Source organism: Lynx canadensis, chromosome B3 (assembly GCF_007474595.2).
Source record: "Lynx canadensis isolate LIC74 chromosome B3, mLynCan4.pri.v2, whole genome shotgun sequence".
Classification (NCBI taxonomy): domain Eukaryota; kingdom Metazoa; phylum Chordata; class Mammalia; order Carnivora; family Felidae; genus Lynx; species Lynx canadensis.
Window position 1 is genome coordinate 39740108 of NC_044308.2, and position 17734 is coordinate 39757841.

The 17734-nt window shown below is 36.5% G+C and overlaps 1 protein-coding gene across 1 annotated transcript in view; it reads left to right on the top strand.

The window, feature by feature from the left end:
* Positions 1–11966, top strand: part of CLPX (caseinolytic mitochondrial matrix peptidase chaperone subunit X) — a 40960-nt gene extending 28994 nt beyond the window's left edge. Inside the window, exons 10-14 of the mRNA XM_030317910.2 lie at positions 814–978; positions 4770–5069; positions 6677–6769; positions 8110–8216; positions 10222–11966. Coding sequence (XP_030173770.1) covers positions 814–978; positions 4770–5069; positions 6677–6769; positions 8110–8216; positions 10222–10312 — 756 coding nt within the window. The 3' untranslated portion in view covers positions 10313–11966. The remainder of the gene's footprint in view (positions 1–813; positions 979–4769; positions 5070–6676; positions 6770–8109; positions 8217–10221) is intronic.
* Positions 11967–17734: the final 5768 nt, after the last annotated feature.

Here is a 17734-nt window from a genome sequence, read left to right on the forward strand (position 1 = left end):
TGATTTTAAGTACCAAATTACCTTTCTTAGGAAATTAAAATTATTTTAAAGAATAGAAAAAAATGACATTTGATTTTTGTTGGTTTTATTCTTTAGAGGCCCAGTTAAACATTTCTAGATGACTCTTGAAAGTTCTGGTTCTAATTAGACATAAATGAAGTATGTACGTGTATCTTACTCTTTTCACTTGACAATAGGATAAAATAGATAAAATAGTGTTTCATTTCATGGAGAGTCATAAGTGAAGTCTTAATGATCTATTTGCAACTTGACTTTTTATTGGTAACTAATTATGACATAAACTGTAGGGTAAGGAAAATTGCTTTCATTTTTATTTTGACCAAGACAAAAAGGTCACACTTACAAAATGTGCTAGATAATTTTTTTATAAAAGCCTCCCAAAATATAGGTAGTCTCAAAGTTTAATACTAGGAGTAGAAAAGAATTTTAATTTCTATGAAAGACAAATCAACTATTTTCAAATTTTCAATGTTCCTACCATGGTTGCCTACCATCTTACAGAGTCATAATCCTGTATTTAGGTCAGAATTCTATCTTTACCATCAAAAGCAGCTTTTTAAGTTGACTATTTCCTGAGTGCATCAGGAGTCTGTAACTATTCCAAATAAATTTACAAATTGTTAGTGTGATAGTGCATTTGATTTTCATGTTAGTTGTAGCAATGTGGGAGTTTTCTTTAATTATGCTCATTGACCATAACCACATTATTTTCCCCTTTAAATCTCATTATCTAAAGTACAATAAATAATACACTTACACAATGATGTTATAAATCATTTATTCTTTATTTAGGGGTTATTAAAACTACTAGAAGGCACGATAGTTAATGTTCCAGAAAAGAATTCCCGCAAATTACGTGGAGAAACAGTACAAGTTGATACAACAAACATCCTGTTTGTTGCATCTGGTGCTTTCAATGGCTTAGACAGAATCATCAGCAGGAGGAAAAATGAAAAGGTAAGTTTTTCTGAAGGGTTATTAGGATGGAGCACTTCTTCATATCTGCAAGGTACATGCCTAGTAACTATTTGTTGATTGATTACCATAAAATGTAATGTCAACATAGTGTCAAGCAGCCCAAAACACACCAGTATTTTCCATGTTTTTGTGTTTTACATAATTGGTAACCACAAATGATTTCTTTTATATAACATAATGTTCTACCTAAATGAATATATCATAGATCAACTGTGCTACATTGCTTGCTTTAAGTCTCCTTGGCTTTGTACCCACTAGTGTAAGTAGTAGTTTAGTAGCAGTAAAAAAATAATGCTGCTGATGGGATGGTTGCCTGTGGTGGCTCTTTGGATAGCCTAGATAAGAAAAAACTCACATACGATACTAACCGAACCATGTAATGCTGTTATTCCTCAGTATCAGGCCTTATTCAACATGGATAAGGTTAGATTTTAATTTTTCATGTTAATTTGTTTTTGCTTTTGAAATTCTGCTTAGACTGACAAATTGGAAGAAATCATTTCGTTGTGTGTACATGAGAGAGAAAGAGGGAGGGAAATAACTTTATATTTAAAATTCTGGGGGTGCCTGTCTGGCTCAGTCACTAGAGCATGAGACTTTTGATCTTCGAGACGTGAGTTTATGCTCCATGTTGGGTGTAGAGTGTACTTTAAAAAAACAAAGAACATGTTCTGATAATTATAATTAGCTATTCCAAAAAGAATTTGAAACTTGGAACATGTAGAAAAGAACAGTTAAAAGTAATGTCCAAAAAGAGATCAGAAACATGTAGAAGGAAGGTTTAGGTTGTAGGTCATTTGAACTTCTTAACAAAAAGTAGGGAGACATCCTGGGCTCTAGTTCTTATTATCTGAAAGAGGAAGTGTATGAGGTCTTCAGGAGAGACCGAGATTGAAAACGAGTTTGTCAGGGTGCCTGAGAGGCTCACTCAGTTGAGTTTCCAACTCTTGATCTCAGCTCAGGTGTTGACCTCGGGGGTGTGGGGGGGAAAAAAAAGAGTTTGTCACATAGATCTTTATGAAAAAGAGAGAGATGTAAGACAGTCATCAGTAGTGATTTTACAGAGGATTAAATACATCCATGTGGCTATTTTTATCAACTCTTACTGAAAGCCAGGGGTACAATATTAAATACTGCACCTATATTCCAACCATATCAGACTGCTTGCATTCCTAACTTTTATTCCTCTTGCCTTTGTTCATGCCTTCCCCTACCTCAATCAAGTTGGCAAATATATGTTCATCTTTTAAGACTCAGTCTGTTAAGATGATCTTGATAACAGATGATCAGTCTGTTATCAAGTCTGATAAACTGGTCAGGCAGTTTATCTGTGAAGGCTTTCTTGATCATCTTCTACCCTCCCTCCCTGCTATGTGCCTCTTTTCCTACTTCCACTGCTACAGTCCTGTACAGTTCTGTGATACTTTTAACGCCTTCATGTGTTCTCATTCTGAATAAGCCCCTTTAGGATAATGGCTGTCTTCAGGTTTGTATTTCCAGTGTTTTATAATGTTTTGTAAATTATATATATGTAACTGTAAATTATATATATTATATAATATATAAATTATAAATATTAATATTTATACTTAATATATTAAATTTAATATATTTAATATTTATTTAATAAGTTAAAATTAATACTTAATATTAAATAAATTTAATATATATTAAAATATATATTTATATAAATTATAAATTATATATTATATAATTAAACATATAACATAAAATATTATATATATAATAACATAACATAAAATAAATGTGTGTATGTGTTTTTATATATGTTTATATATATATAATAAAACTTATATATATAGTATTGAATGGAAGGTGTTTTGTTTTTTTTTTTTTTCTGATACACTACTGTCCATTTGGAGAGTCAGAGGAGTGGATTTTTTTTTTTTTAAGTTTATTTATTTTGAAAGAGCGAGTGACTGAGGGAGGCACAGAAAGAAGGAACAAGAGAGAATCCCAAGCGGGCTCCACACTGCCAGGGCAGAGCCCAGTGTAGGGCTCAGACTCACAAACAGTGAGATCACGACCTGAGGTGAAACCAAGAGTCAGTCGGACATTTAACTGACTGAGCCACTCAGGAGCCCCAAGGAATAGATTTTTAACTTAGGCTGACCATGTGCTTCTCTTATACTTCTGACAAAAGCTGTATGAAATACCAAAATGTCAAAACATTCTGACGGTTGCCTGGAGTATAGTTCTTTTTTTAAATTTTTTTTTTTTCTTTTAAATGTTTTTATTTATTTTTGGGACAGAGAGAGACAGAGCATGAACGGGGGAGGGGCAGAGAGAGAGGGAGACACAGAATCGGAAACAGGCTCCAGGCTCCGAGCCATCAGCCCAGAGCCTGACGCGGGGCTCGAACTCACGGACCGCGAGATCGTGACCTGGCTGAAGTCGGACGCTTAACCGACTGCGCCACCCAGGCGCCCCTTTTTTTTTTTTAATTTTTTTTTCAATGTTTTTATTTATTTTTGGGACAGAGAGAGACAGAGCATGAACGGGGGAGGGGCAGAGAGAGAGGGAGACACAGAATCGGAAACAGGAGTTCTTTTATACTGACTGAAGCAAGATCCATACACCTTAGATACCCAGCTTTTTTTTTTTTTTTTAAACAATGGGTGTTTTTTATTTTTGTTTTTAGATTTTATTTTTATAAGTAATCACTATAGCCAGTGTGGGGTTTGAACTCACAGTCTGAGATCAAGTCACATGCTCCACCAACTGAGCCAGCGAGGTACCCCGATACCCAGCTTTTTGCAGCAAAGTAGTATTCTTGTTTGATGTCATTCTTATATGTTTTTTATAAAATCAGAGTTATTCTCATAGGTTGATGTATGCTGCAACCTCAGATCATGATTTTAATAGAATGCTTAGCAGTGACTTAAGACACTTGTGCATAATTTCCTCATAAGGCTGCTTGTTCCTTAGTCACTACTACTACTTGTTTACGCTATTACAAAATTAACTTTGGTTACAAAGTAATTACTATCTCCGTTTTTATAGTTCTTACACATTTTATTACTTTTTAATTAAAATTTTTTTACATTTATTAATTTTTGAGAGAGAGAGAGTGAGCAGGGGAGGGGCAGAGAGAGAGGGAGACACAGAATCTGAATCAGGCTCCAGGCTCTGAGCTGCCAGCAGAGAGCCCGACCTGAGGCTCAAACTCATGAACCGTGAGATCATGACCTGAGCTAAAGTCAGACGCTTAAGCCACCCAGGCATCCCTTAATCTTTTATTTTTTAGGGAGAGCATATAAGCAGCAGGGAGGGGGCGGGGGGGGGGAGAGAGAGAGAGTGCAAGCAAACGGGAGGAACAGAGAGAGAGAGAGAGAGGGAGACAAAGAATCCAAAGCAGGCTCCAGGCTCTGAGCTGTCATCACAGAGCCCGACACGGGGCTCAAACTCATGAACTGCGAGATCATGACCTGAGCAGAAGTCGAACGCTTAATCAACTGAGCCACCAGGCACCCCTAGAATTCATTCTTTGAGAGTTGGTTATTAAATGGTGGTTTAGTTCTCAATTCTGAAGACAGATAGGCCTGAGTTCAAATCCTGGATTTACCACTTACCGCAAGGAGAGCTTGGTCAAGGTACTTAACCTCTCCAAGCTCATTTTCTTTACTTATAAAATGTGAATGATAATAGAACTTTCTTCTATTACAAAGGTCATGTGAGAAATATATGTAGAGTACTTAGTACAATGCAATTTCATTCTACTATTTATAATACCTGTCTTTTCTTGGCAGTATCTTGGATTTGGAACGCCATCTAATTTGGGAAAAGGCAGAAGGGCTGCAGCTGCTGCAGACCTTGCCAATCGAAGTGGAGAATCAAATACTCACCAAGACATTGAAGAAAAAGATCGATTATTACGTCATGTTGAAGCCAGAGATCTCATTGAATTTGGCATGATTCCCGAGTTTGTGGGACGGTTGCCTGTGGTAGTTCCTTTGCATAGCCTGGATGAGAAAACACTTGTACAAATACTAACTGAGCCACGTAATGCTGTTATTCCTCAGTACCAGGCCTTATTCAGCATGGATAAGGTTAGATTTTTATTTTTCATACTTAGTTAATTTATGGGTTTTTGCTGTTGGAACTCTGCATAAATTAGCTCAACAAAAAGCAAAAGCAGTCCTCCTTATCCAGAATACCAGCCTATACCTGGTATTTCTATACCTCACTAAATGTGGATCTAAGTATTGGGAAAGGCAGCGTGTTACATTAAACATTTAGGAGTTGGCTTTATTTTTTTTTCTTAATTAAAATTGTTAATGAAGCTTAAAGCCTAAGTATACATATATAGAGAGAGAATTTATACCAGTAGCCTACCCCCTACCCCTCAAGCCATACACACAGGATTGTCCTTTCAGCCTTAAAATTCTAAATGCTTTTTTTACAACATACTGTGTATATTTTTATATACTTTTGTCTAAAGTTCTATCACCTTCCACATCTACTTCTGTGTAACCAGACATCCAATCCCACATCCCCACAATTCCGATCACATAGCTTATGTTTTGGGTTTTATGAATTTAGGGTCTTTAAATATCAGTTTCTTTCTCTTCATTCCACTGCCATTACCTCATGTCAAGCTCCTTTATCATTCTTTACATTGACCTATGCATTTGGCTCCTAATTGGCCTCCCTGTCTCAAGTCTTTTTCTGACCACCACCACCACCAAAATATCATTATCTTCCTTTTTTTACTTCCAGAATGCATCATTTTTATATTATTGAACATAGTGCCCAGCAAATAGATATTCTTAATAAATATCTAGTGAATGAATAAATACAACGCTAGTTATTTTAGTCCTCTCCTTAAATCCTTCAGTGGTCCCCTTGCCTCATTTTAACGTTCCCACACTGGTGCTCCCTTAGCACCATTTGCATATGCTGTGCTATAAATGCTAGTTTGCTTATTTGTCACCACCCAGTAGAACTTAAGTTCCTTGATGGCAAAAATGGTAATTCATCATTTAGTCTCTAATATGTAGACACATAGGCGTCCAATAAATGTTGAATAAAGTCCTAGAAAGTCCATGTTAATCTAGAAAACATCTTCAAAGACTAATGACAAATTTGTGATTCAGAATACTATTGCCTTCTCATAGGTTAATTGAGAGAAACAAGTGCTTGAAGGTGAGGTTCTAAGGCACTATGAGAGAGAATTGCCTTGCTTAAATATTGCATTTTCTGGAAGTAGAAATTAGTAACCAAAATTTGTTTAATACCAAAATTTTGTGAAGTCTGATGTTCCAAAAGGATTTTGATTTATGTTTTTTGGGTATGTTAATAAATTTAGTATCAGTAATTTGAACTCTGTTTTGAAATTTGTGGTAATTTAGACAGACTTGTCTAAAGTTTTGCCTTTGTGTTCTGTAGGATGAGAGGGTGGTTAGTAACACTCTATAAAATGAATGATGAGTAGAATATTTTCTAAGAAGAAAGTGATAGTCAAAAAATGCTTTAGTCTGAAAAGGGATAGGGTCAGTCTTTATCTGTAAAGTTAGGGCACTAGTCCCTTTTTGTTCTACAAAGACTAGGAATGATGGTAGGTAGTAATAGTTAATAGATCAAATGCTCTATAGCTATCTTAGGAAAATATCATCAAGTATTATCTAAGTTCTGATTTCTTTTTATGTATTTGTAGTGTGAATTGAATGTTACTGAGGATGCTTTGAAAGCTATTGCCAGATTGGCACTAGAACGAAAAACAGGTGCACGAGGCCTTCGGTCCATAATGGTAAGTTGGCATTATTATACAAAACGAGATTATTTCTTGGTCTGGGTTTTGCAAATATTAAGCCTCCATGTTACTTCTTTGGAAGCATATCCAGAGAATTGGCCTGATGTTGTTTCTTATGGGTTTTTTTTTTTTTTGTCTCAGTAGATTATATTTTTTGTTATTATAAAAAAGGAACTTTAAAGCATTTGCAATAAAGGATGCACACATAGTACCATTAATGAAATAGAGAAAATCTAGGAAGGAGAATTTAGAAAATTTTACTCTGGCCTTTTGACTAAATTCCCCAGAGTACCTTCTCAGACCCACTGAAATCCTCATTCTTTTCTGTTTATTTATTTGAAATTAAATTGCAGATATCATGATATTTTACCCCTAAATTCTGTCATATGATAGCAACTCACTATTTTTTATTTTGTTACAAATTCTAGTGACCCAGCCTATTTTCTGCCATCATCCACTTTATTATTTTAAGAATTTCACTCCTAATTACTTCTCTCATCTCAATAGGACTTTTTTATTGGAGCTACACATGTATCACAGACAGTCTGAGATTATATTCTCTAATGAAGGCCTGGACTTCAGGTGTTACTGATTAAGGACAGATTTATAAACATGCAAACTAGAAGAGTAGGTGATATAGTTAACATTTTTAAAGAAATTTTATGGGGACACCTGGGTGGCTTAGTCGGTTAAACATCCGACTTTGGCTCAGGTAATCATCTCATGGTTTGTGGGTTCGAGCCCTGCATTGGGCTGTGCATGGACAGTGCATTGCCTACTTGGGATTCCCTCTGTCTGCCCCTGCCCTGCTCTCTGTCTCTCTTTCTCGATCTCAAAAAAAAGAAAGAAAGAAACCTTATATACTTTTTTAAAGATCTACTGTATTTTCCTTAAATCTACTGCAACCCTTAAAACAAGTGGTTATTTGAAGTCATAGTTCAAAATTGAAAAGTTTGATAGAGATGGTTTAGGATTAAATCATTTTCATAGTAAGGATTACCAGTTGACTTCTTTGGTAATGCCAGGAATGCTGAGGAACATCTGAATCCAGAAGTGTAGTCTTTTTATATGTGCGTGGTGACCTAAATAGGCAGAACTACAGATAAATAGCTTTCCCTTATAAAATGAATTCTCTCTGAATTTAGTCAGCAGCTGCTTTAATATGAAGAATGTGAAAGCTTTTACAGTGATAATTTTTCAACATTCAGTTCCTGGTGCATAATAGGGATTCAGTAATATTTGTTGAGTTAATGAATTTGATTGGTGGTCTATGGAATATAAGTATTTTCTGTGTAACCTCAGTTTTCCATGTAATTTATCACTTTTTATCTCTTTAGGAAAAGCTGTTACTAGAACCAATGTTTGAAGTTCCTAATTCTGATATCGTATGTGTGGAGGTTGATAAAGAAGTAGTAGAAGGGAAAAAGGAACCAGGATATATCCGGTAAAGTGTATTGTCAAGCTAGACCAAATCTAAAAGTTAAAATCAGCTCTTCATTGCTATGGTTTATTGGTCTGTCACAAAAATTGTATACTTATATTCATAAGGGAAGTAATAATCTCAAATTTTCTATAGAAAAAATGTTCTAATTTTGGTTTATAGAATAATAGTATTTTGTGAGTCTTAAATTTGATCTTTTTTTTTTTTTTTAATTTTATTTTTAACGTTTATTTATTTTTGAGACAGAGAGAGACAGAGCATGAACGGGGAAGGGGCAGAGAGAGAGGGAGACACAGAATCGGAAGCAGGCTCCAGGCTCTGAGCCATCAGCCTAGAGCCCAACGCGGGGCTCGAACTCACGGACCGTGAGATCGTGACCTGAGCTGAAGTTGGAGGCTTAACCGACTGAGCTACCCAGGCGCCCCATGAAATTTGATCTTTAAAATTAGCCTGTACTTTATGTGGCATCTGGGTGGCTCAGTCAGTTGAGCGTCCGACTTCAGCTAAGGTCATGATCTCGCGGTCTGTGAGTTCAAGCCCCGCGTCAGGCTCTGTGCTGACAGCTCAGAGCCTAGAACCTGCTTCGGATTCTGTGTCTCCCTCTCTCTCTGCCCCTCCCCCACTCATGCTCTGTCTCTCTCTATCTCAGAAATAAATAAACATTAAAAAAAATTTTTTTTAAATTAGCCTGCACTTTTTTCCTGTAAGTAACAAGTATAAGAGACATAAAAGTCATCCAAATGAAGAGATTTAAATGAACTTTGCTGCTAATTCTGCCATTTATGAGTGACTTGTTTCATGTCTTTCACAAATTTTTCTGTTGTATCACGTCAGTTGACAGATTTGACACATTTTTCGCTGCTTCATTTATTTATCCCAGGGGTCAGCAGAGTTTCTTATAGAGGGCTAGATGAATACCACAGGGATGTACAAGTCTGTATTGCAGTTACTCACCACTGCCTTCATAGCATAATCATAAATGAATGAGCATGTCTGTGTTCCATTAAACCTTTATTTACAAAAACAGCTGATGAGCTTTATTTGGCCTGCAGGCTGTACTTTACTGACCTGACCTATTCAATAAATATTTCTTGTACAGTGCTTGACAGTAATGTTACATACCAAAAATTAGATCTCTGTTTTAACTAAGTCACAAGGTATGTTATGTTTTATGTTTGCATATCTTCTAAGATAATTTAGGAGGAAATTGTTAGTTATTCAGAGACAGTCTTTTATTGGTTGATAACAATATAGAAAGAAGTTGTGGTGGTCTGATCATAATTTTAAATTGAGGCAAATCAGATTTGGTCAGAAGCTGTAGCTTTCTTTCCTATAGATATATGCTAAATGTCAAGCATTTGAGTTGAAATACTAGATTCTACTTTTTTTTCTGGAGAAATGGATTTTTTAAGACTTCACAGTTAAAGCCTTGTCAACTTATTTCAGGAATAAATTTGTTAGGGAAAATATTGGGAAATTACTTGCAACTCTTGGCTATGTGATCTAAATGTTTCCCAAATTTCACCACTAAGCAATCTGAATATTAAAAGTGCTCTTGGGGGGCGCCTGGGTGGCGCAGTCGGTTAAGCGTCCGACTTCAGCCAGGTCACGATCTCGCGGTCCGGGAGTTCAAGCCCCGCGTCAGGCTCTGGGCTGATGGCTCAGAGCCTGGAGCCTGTTTCCGATTCTGTGTCTCCCTCTCTCTCTGCCCCTCCCCCGTTCATGCTCTGTCTCTCTCTGTCCCAAAAATAAATAAACGTTGAAAAAAAAATTTAAAAAAAATAAAATAAAAAAATAAAAGTGCTCTTAATATCTTACTTTTTTTGTGTGTTGTTTTTAGCTAGGTGGGTTAATACATTATTTTGAGTCTAGAAATCATGTTTATTTAAATCCTAATTTAAATTTAATTTTATTTTAATTTAAATAAATTTGTTTTAAACAATTTATTTAAAAATTTTTTAAAAACCTAATTTTTATTTTTAAAAAACCTGATGACTTTTTATTATAGGGCTCCAACAAAGGAATCCTCTGAAGAAGAATATGACTCTGGAGTTGAAGAAGAAGGATGGCCTCGCCAAGCAGATGCAGCAAACAGCTAAACTGTCAGACTTCCGTCCTGTATATAAAACTTTTCCTTCTTTTGTTTAGGATCGTAAATGTCTCTACAGTCTGACATTAAAAGCATTGGATCTATCTTGGATATCATACATGGTCAGAAGCCTTTAGGATAAAAATGAGATCATGTACATTATGTAACATCACATTGATTTAATACAAAGGACATTGTGTGGACTTTAATGATACAACGTTCAGAGATAAAATGTACATTATTTTGGTTCAGTTTTTTAAAAATATGCTTTAACAAAATTCTTAGGAGTCCTTTTAAGCAATGCAGGTGTTGCAATAACTGTGGATTTTACAATAATGTTACTCTACAAATGGGAAAATAAATTCTTTAAAATTGAAGATCAAGATACCATTTTTTAGTTTATCCTTTTTCTACCCATATTTGTTTCCTGAAAATATTGGAATTTTATTCATCTTGAAAATTGGAACAGGTAGTTTCCAAGTAGTTAAAAATTTCATGGAAAAAGTACCCTAAAGAACTATATTTTGCTGATTTGTTTTGCTATGTTCTTGGTCTTATCTGCTAATGCATGATACCAACTTTCCAATTGGTACTATAAAAAGGGCCATTATTCCCTTGCTGACTTGTCTGATTTATTTACCATCTTTGATCCATTTTAGTACTATGAGTGTGCAGATAGAATTGAAGTCTGCCTTAAATCTTCAGGAAAAGACCATCTAATTCTAAAAGTAGCATGCAGCATCAGTCATAGTAACAGCCATGTGTTAAACTAAATAAAATACCCTAATATTGTGCACTTACCAAATTACTCAGCTAGTTTTGTTTTGTTTTGTTCTTTGATCCTAGGTATCTAATTCCTTGTCTTCATAGAACATTAAAGAAAATCTATGCTTTGCTGTCAGAAATGAATGTGTTCACATTAAAATATAAGTTCTTAACCTTCTTTATATAACAAAACTAAACAGTGGGGAAAATTTGGAGGGACTTAACAATGGAAGTTACTTCATTTGATTCTATAAATATTAAAATATTTGGGTATCTTTTAAGGTTGATGATGCAAATTTCTATGCTATTCATTCAGTTCAACCTCATTTGAAAGTATTTAAATCAGAGTACGTTTAAATATTTGTCTTCATTATTTGGTTTATAGACACTTGAGTTTTCCTCTTACCCCCTTTTTCTTAGGAAAAGAACCTCAGCAGATTCTAAATCCTGTTGATGAAAAGTTGGGCTTTCTATGATGTAATAAGAGATGTGAGATATCTATTTATGGCTGGGTAGGACCAGAAATGCACTTTTGCAGAATGTTTAAACCTGTTTGCTATAATATGGAACAGAAACAGGTATCCTTCTTAGTCTCTCTAGCAATGGTTAAAGTTTTTCTCAGGAAGTCTTTCATATTATAACTGTTCACTATCTTTTTCTTATAGCATCATCATTTTCCTTTTTGTAGAGTGAAAATTGGAGTAGCTACTAAATATATTAAGGGTAATCCTCCAGAAATGGACTGGGAGACATTTTAGTCACAACAACTTAGATTTGGTTTTGGAAGTTGTTAACAAAGCATAATTGATGTTTTTAAATCAAACAAACTGAGTATAACTACGATTTGTACTTGAAACTTATGTTTTGGCATTTGAATAAAACAGAAGTACTAAATGAAAGCGAGTGTGGTGGTGGTATGTCCACATGTAGTGCCATGTTTTATTATTTTTTAAATGTTTATATATTTTGAGAGAGAGTAAGTGAGCACAAGCAGGGGAGGAGCAGAGAGAGAGGCAGAGAGAGAATCCCAAGGGGCTCTGCACTATCAGCGCAGAGCCCAATGTGGGGCTCTAACTCACTGTCCATGAGGTCATGACCTGATCCAGCTTAACTGACTGAGTTACCCAGGTGCCCTGTAGTGCCATTTTTAAAAGGACACAGATAAGAGCTGCATTATTCTAGTGATTGGTTAATCATTGGCACCTTCATATCCCTCTAATAAATTCCACAAAGTTGCAGATTTCACAAAGTCTGTTATTAAAGTTTATATTAAGCATTTATTCAAAATCCTCCCTTGAATGTCCTGCCTAGGCCCCACATTAGACTAGACCAAGTTTTTCAAGAAGATTACTAGTCTACTAGGGGATGCAAACAAAAACATCAGGGCATCATAATAGAAATGAGGTAGGTCTGGGTGTGGTGACACAAAAGGTGGTGATGGCCCAGACGGATCTGGACCATCAAGTAGGAATTTGCCAGAAAGAAATAATGAAAATTAAATCAAAATCTCAATAAATGTGAAACAACTAGGGAGCTTTAGGAGTTGAGAAATCCCAAGCTTATTTTTCACATGTCTTTTCAAGTATACCGTTAAGTTCCACTAAGGTGAAGACTGCATATTTTGTTAACTATAATCAGCACCAACCATAATGTCCCATATATTTGGTGCTCCATACACTTTAAAACAATAGAATATCTTGTATGCCAGGGGCACCTGGCTGGCTCAGTCGGTTGAGCATCTGACTTCGGTTCAGGTCATGATCTTGCGGTTTGTGAGTTCGAGCCCCGCATCAGGTTCTGTGCTGACATCTCAGAGCCTAGAGACTGCTTCCAATTCTGTGTCTCCAAATTTTTTTTAGAAGAATATCTTGTATGCCAGGTTAAGTTGTAATTTTATACAGAAAGTAGTAGGCATTATTAAAAGAGTATTAACCAGGAGAATTAGGCATTGTTAGATGTGTGTTTTATAGATTGTTGGGAAGGGAAGGCTCTGAGGAAAATGGAGGGAAACAGGACCAGAGGCCTAGTTGTGGACATTCCTCCAGCACTTGCCCCTCTATTTCTAACCTCATCACTTTCCTCCTGTTTTTCAGATCAGCTCTCATCATAATAAACAGAACTCCTATGAATTCACATCCACTCCACAATAAAAATTGGTCTTGCTGTTTCTAGTTCCCTTTCAGGCTTTGGTTCTGGGCAAGATGACCAGCTTTTGGAAGGTTTTGCACAGACAAATGACATAACCTGACTTAAGTTTTAAAAGACCACTCAGGTTGCAGTATAAGTGAACAGACTATAGAGGAACAAGGATGAAATCAGACACACTCAGGCCTATTTAAAGAAGATAATGGGGCGCCTGGGTGGCTCAGTTGGTTGGGTATCTGACTTTGGCTCAGGTCATGATCTCAACATTCCGTGAGTTCGAGCCCCACGTCGGGCTCTGTGCTGACAGCTTGGAGCCTGCTTCAGATTCTGTGTCTCCCTCTCTCTCTGCCCCTACCCTGCTCATGTTCTGTCTCTCTCTTTCTTAAAAATAAATAAACATAAAAATATTAAAAATATGTATATATATAATGGGTTGGACTAAGGTGATAGCAGTGGAAATGGAAGAACAGATTGGGTAGGTGTTTGCAAATCTGTCTGATAAAAAGTGGTAATCCTATGTTCTTCAATGGGAGAACTCATTATAAAGATGTCTATTAACCCTATATTTATAAATTTAATATTGCAATAAAATGCCAAAAATGTTTTAAATTTCTAAAATTTATGGAAAAGTAAACAAGAATGATAAGCAAAATGATAGTGTGCACTCATATAGTGCTTACTCTGTGTTACTCTGCATGCATTTAATGCAACAGCTCTATGAAGTAGATGCTATTATCAACCCTTCTTATAAACTGAAGCCCTGACTGGGTAAGTAGCTTTTCCAAGGTGACATAACTAGTAAATAACAGGATTTAACCTCAGGTAAACTGGTTCCAGAACCTCTCCATTTAACCACACTGAAAGAAGAATGAAGAGGGGCTGCCTCTTCTATTAAAAAAAATTATATATATATATAGAGAGAGAGAGAGAGAATACAAATATGTATATTACATAGACACATATATATACCTTATGCTATACATATATTATAAAGTTTTAAAAGCTTAAGTGTGTAACAGTGCATGAATGAACGGACCAATGGAAAAACCAGAAATATATATGCAAATTTAGAATTCGAAAAGAATGAAGCCAAATACATATGGGAATTTAGTACTGGAAAAGGTGATACTTCAAATTAATGAGAAAAAGAATATTTAGTAAATGATATTGACAACTGAGTATCTAGAAAATATAAGTTATAACTTACCTAATACAGTTTTAGATAAAAATAGGAGTCTTTAGGGGCGCCTAGGTGGCTCAGTTGGTTAAGCATCCGACTCTTGATCTCAACTCAGGTCTTGATCTTGGGGTCATGAGTTCAAGCCTCACATTGGGCTCTGCACTAGGTGTGAAGTCCACTTAAAAAAAATTGAAGCGTTTAAGTATTTTGTACAGTATTACAAAAAATGATACAAGTAAAATATAGAACATTATAAAAAAATCTCAGAAATATAAGAAGTCTCTTAGAAGGTGGGGTTAGGCATTGATCTGTTCTCATGGTATAGATCTGGACTCTTACCCAACGGGTCATCTATTATTGCTTTGAATAGTGAAGATCTAATCATGTGATGCTGGAGCAATTGGACATCCAAAGGGGTGGAGGTGGAGAACCTCAACTTAAGTTTCACACCTTATACAAAAATTAACTCAGGGGGTGCCTGGGTGGCTCAGTCAGTTAAGCATCTGACTCCTGATTTCGGCTCCAGTCATGATCCCAAGGTTGTGGGATCGAGCCTTACATCCGTACTCAGTGTGGAACCTGCTTAAGATTCTCTCTCTCTCTCCCTCTGCTCCTCTCCTCAATATATATATATTAGAAATATTGTTTAATTAACTCAAAACGGATCACAGACTTACATACTTACATGTAAACCTATAAAACTTTTAGAAAAAGCACACGAGAAAAATTTCAGGATGTAGAGCTAAGAATTCTTTATCTGACTCCAAAAGAATGATCCATAAAAGAAAAAAACTGGTAAGTTGGACTTCATTAAAATTAAGGACTAAGTTCTATTTTAAAAAAAAAGCAAATCCTGTTAAGGGGATTAAAAGACAAGCTGTAAACTGGGAGAAAATATTTGTAAGCCACATATCAAAGGACTTGTATCTAGAACACATACATAAAGAACTCTTAAATATCAACAGTAAGAAAAACAATCCAATTAGAAAGTGGACAAAAGATATGATCAGACATTTCAATGAAAACGATATACAGATGGCAAATAAGCATATGAAAAGATGTCCAACACTAGCCATTAAGGAAGTACAAAAATAAAAACTAGTAACACAAATGGTAGTGAGAATGCAAAGAAACTGGATCACCCCATATTGCTGGTGGACTGTAAAATGGTGCAGCCATTCTGGAAATAATTTGTCAATTTCTTTAAAAACTAAACATGCAACTGGGGCACCTGGATGGCTCAAGTCAGTTAAGTGTCTGAGTCTTGATTTCAGCTCAGGTCATCATCTCACTGTTCATGAGATGGAGCTCTGAGTTGAGCTCTGTGCCTACTGCGCAGAGCCTGCTTAGGCTTCTCTCTCTCCTCTCTCTGTCCCTCCCCTGGCTGGCGCGCGCGCGCGCTCTCTCTCTCTCTCTCTCTCTCTCACACACACACACACACACACACACACACACACACACACTGTCTCCCAAAATAAATAAACTTTTAAAACAATAATAATAAAAAAACTAAACATGCAATTGCCGTATGACCCCGCAGTTGCACTCCTGGGCACTTATCCCAAGATTTTCATTTAACATAAAAACCTGTATACAAATGTTTATAGCAGCTTTATTCATGATAACTCCAAAGTGGAAACAACCCAGGTATCCTTCAATAGGTGAATGATTTTTTTTTAAATTTTTTTTTTCAACGTTTATTTATTTTTTGGGGGACAGAGAGAGACAGCATGAACGGGGGAGGGGCAGAGAGAGAGGGAGACACAGAATCGGAAACAAGCTCCAGGCTCTGAGCCATCAGCCCAGAGCCTGACACGGGGCTCGAACTCACGGGCCGCGAGATCGTGACCTGGCTGAAGTCGGACGCTTAACTGACTGCGCCACCCAGGCGCCCCAGGTGAATGATTTTAAAAGTGGTTTCATTTTAGCACCTGGCCGACTCAGTTGGGAGGAGCTTGTGACGCTTGATCTTGGGCACATGAGTTAGAACCCCACATTAGGCATAGAGATTACTTAAATACATAAAAACTAAAAAAAAAGTGATTTCATTTTATTCATACCTTTTTTGTACACTTTTATTAAAAAGGAACACTATTGATACAACACCCTGAATAAATCTCCAGAAAATTATGCTGAGTGAAAGCAGAGAATTCCAAAAGGTTGTGTAATGCATGATTCCATTTACATGACATTCTTGAAAGGACAAAGTTATATGAACAGGTTAGTGGTTGCCAGGGGGTGTGGTTATAAAAGGGGAAATGAAGGATCCTGGAAGCTATGGAAAGGAAATGTTCTGTATCTTGACTATATCAATATCAATATCTGGGTTGTAATATTGTACTACAGTTTTGGAAGGTATTACCATTGGTAGGAACTGGGATGAAGAGTACACATGATCTCCCTCTATTATTTCTTACAACTGCACACGAATCTACAATTATCTCAAAATAGTTTAATTTTAAATATCTAATTGATGGGGTTTTGGGGTGATGGTGGGATTCTGAGCCAACAGCCAAGAAGGAATTCTTGAAGACATCTTTGGTGCAAAAAGGTGTTTTTACTAAACACGGGACAGGACCTGTGGACAGAAAGAGCTGCACTGGGATTGTGACGGGTAACTGATTATATACCCTCATGTTGGGAGTGGGGTTAGGGGCAGCGTAAGTCTCTAAGAAATTTTGGAGACAAGGATTCCAGGACCTTGAGGGGCTAGCTGTTGTTAGGAAAATGGCATTTATTACCGTTTAGTAAAAACGGTATTTATCTGTTATGAGACCCTTCAGATGTATATCAGGGGACCACAAGCTTGGAATATGATTCCCAGCATATACCTTGGGGGAGTTGAGATAAAGGAAGTTTCCAAAGGTAAGGGAATTTTTCATTTGCCTTAGTTTCCCACATCACCATGGCAAGCACTTAAACCCCTTTCCACCTTGGGCAGGGCAAGTAGGTGGTGGTGGTGCTAGTTTGTATTTTGCCCTCAGCTGTGTTATGTTCCCTCATCATTAATCATGTGGCATGGTCTTTCCTTCCCCTCCAGTGGTTTTCCATTGTTCTTAAGATATGAGATCCTAGAATGCTAAAATCTGTCCTCCTCCCAGGACTGCCAGCTCCCTTCAGGCTTTCTGTGTTCCATCTGAGAAGGAGAACAAAGGAAAAAGGAAATGTAGATAAAATTAAATTTCCTTACAACTTGCAGCCCTTTGACATAGTTGAGACACGCAGATTATGACATTCCTCCAGGAACTCTCAACTGTCTTAATACTTTACTAGAGGCAAAAAGCAACCTTAGCTTAACAATAACCAGACCTGCAGGACACTGCAAGTCCTCGTTAACATATG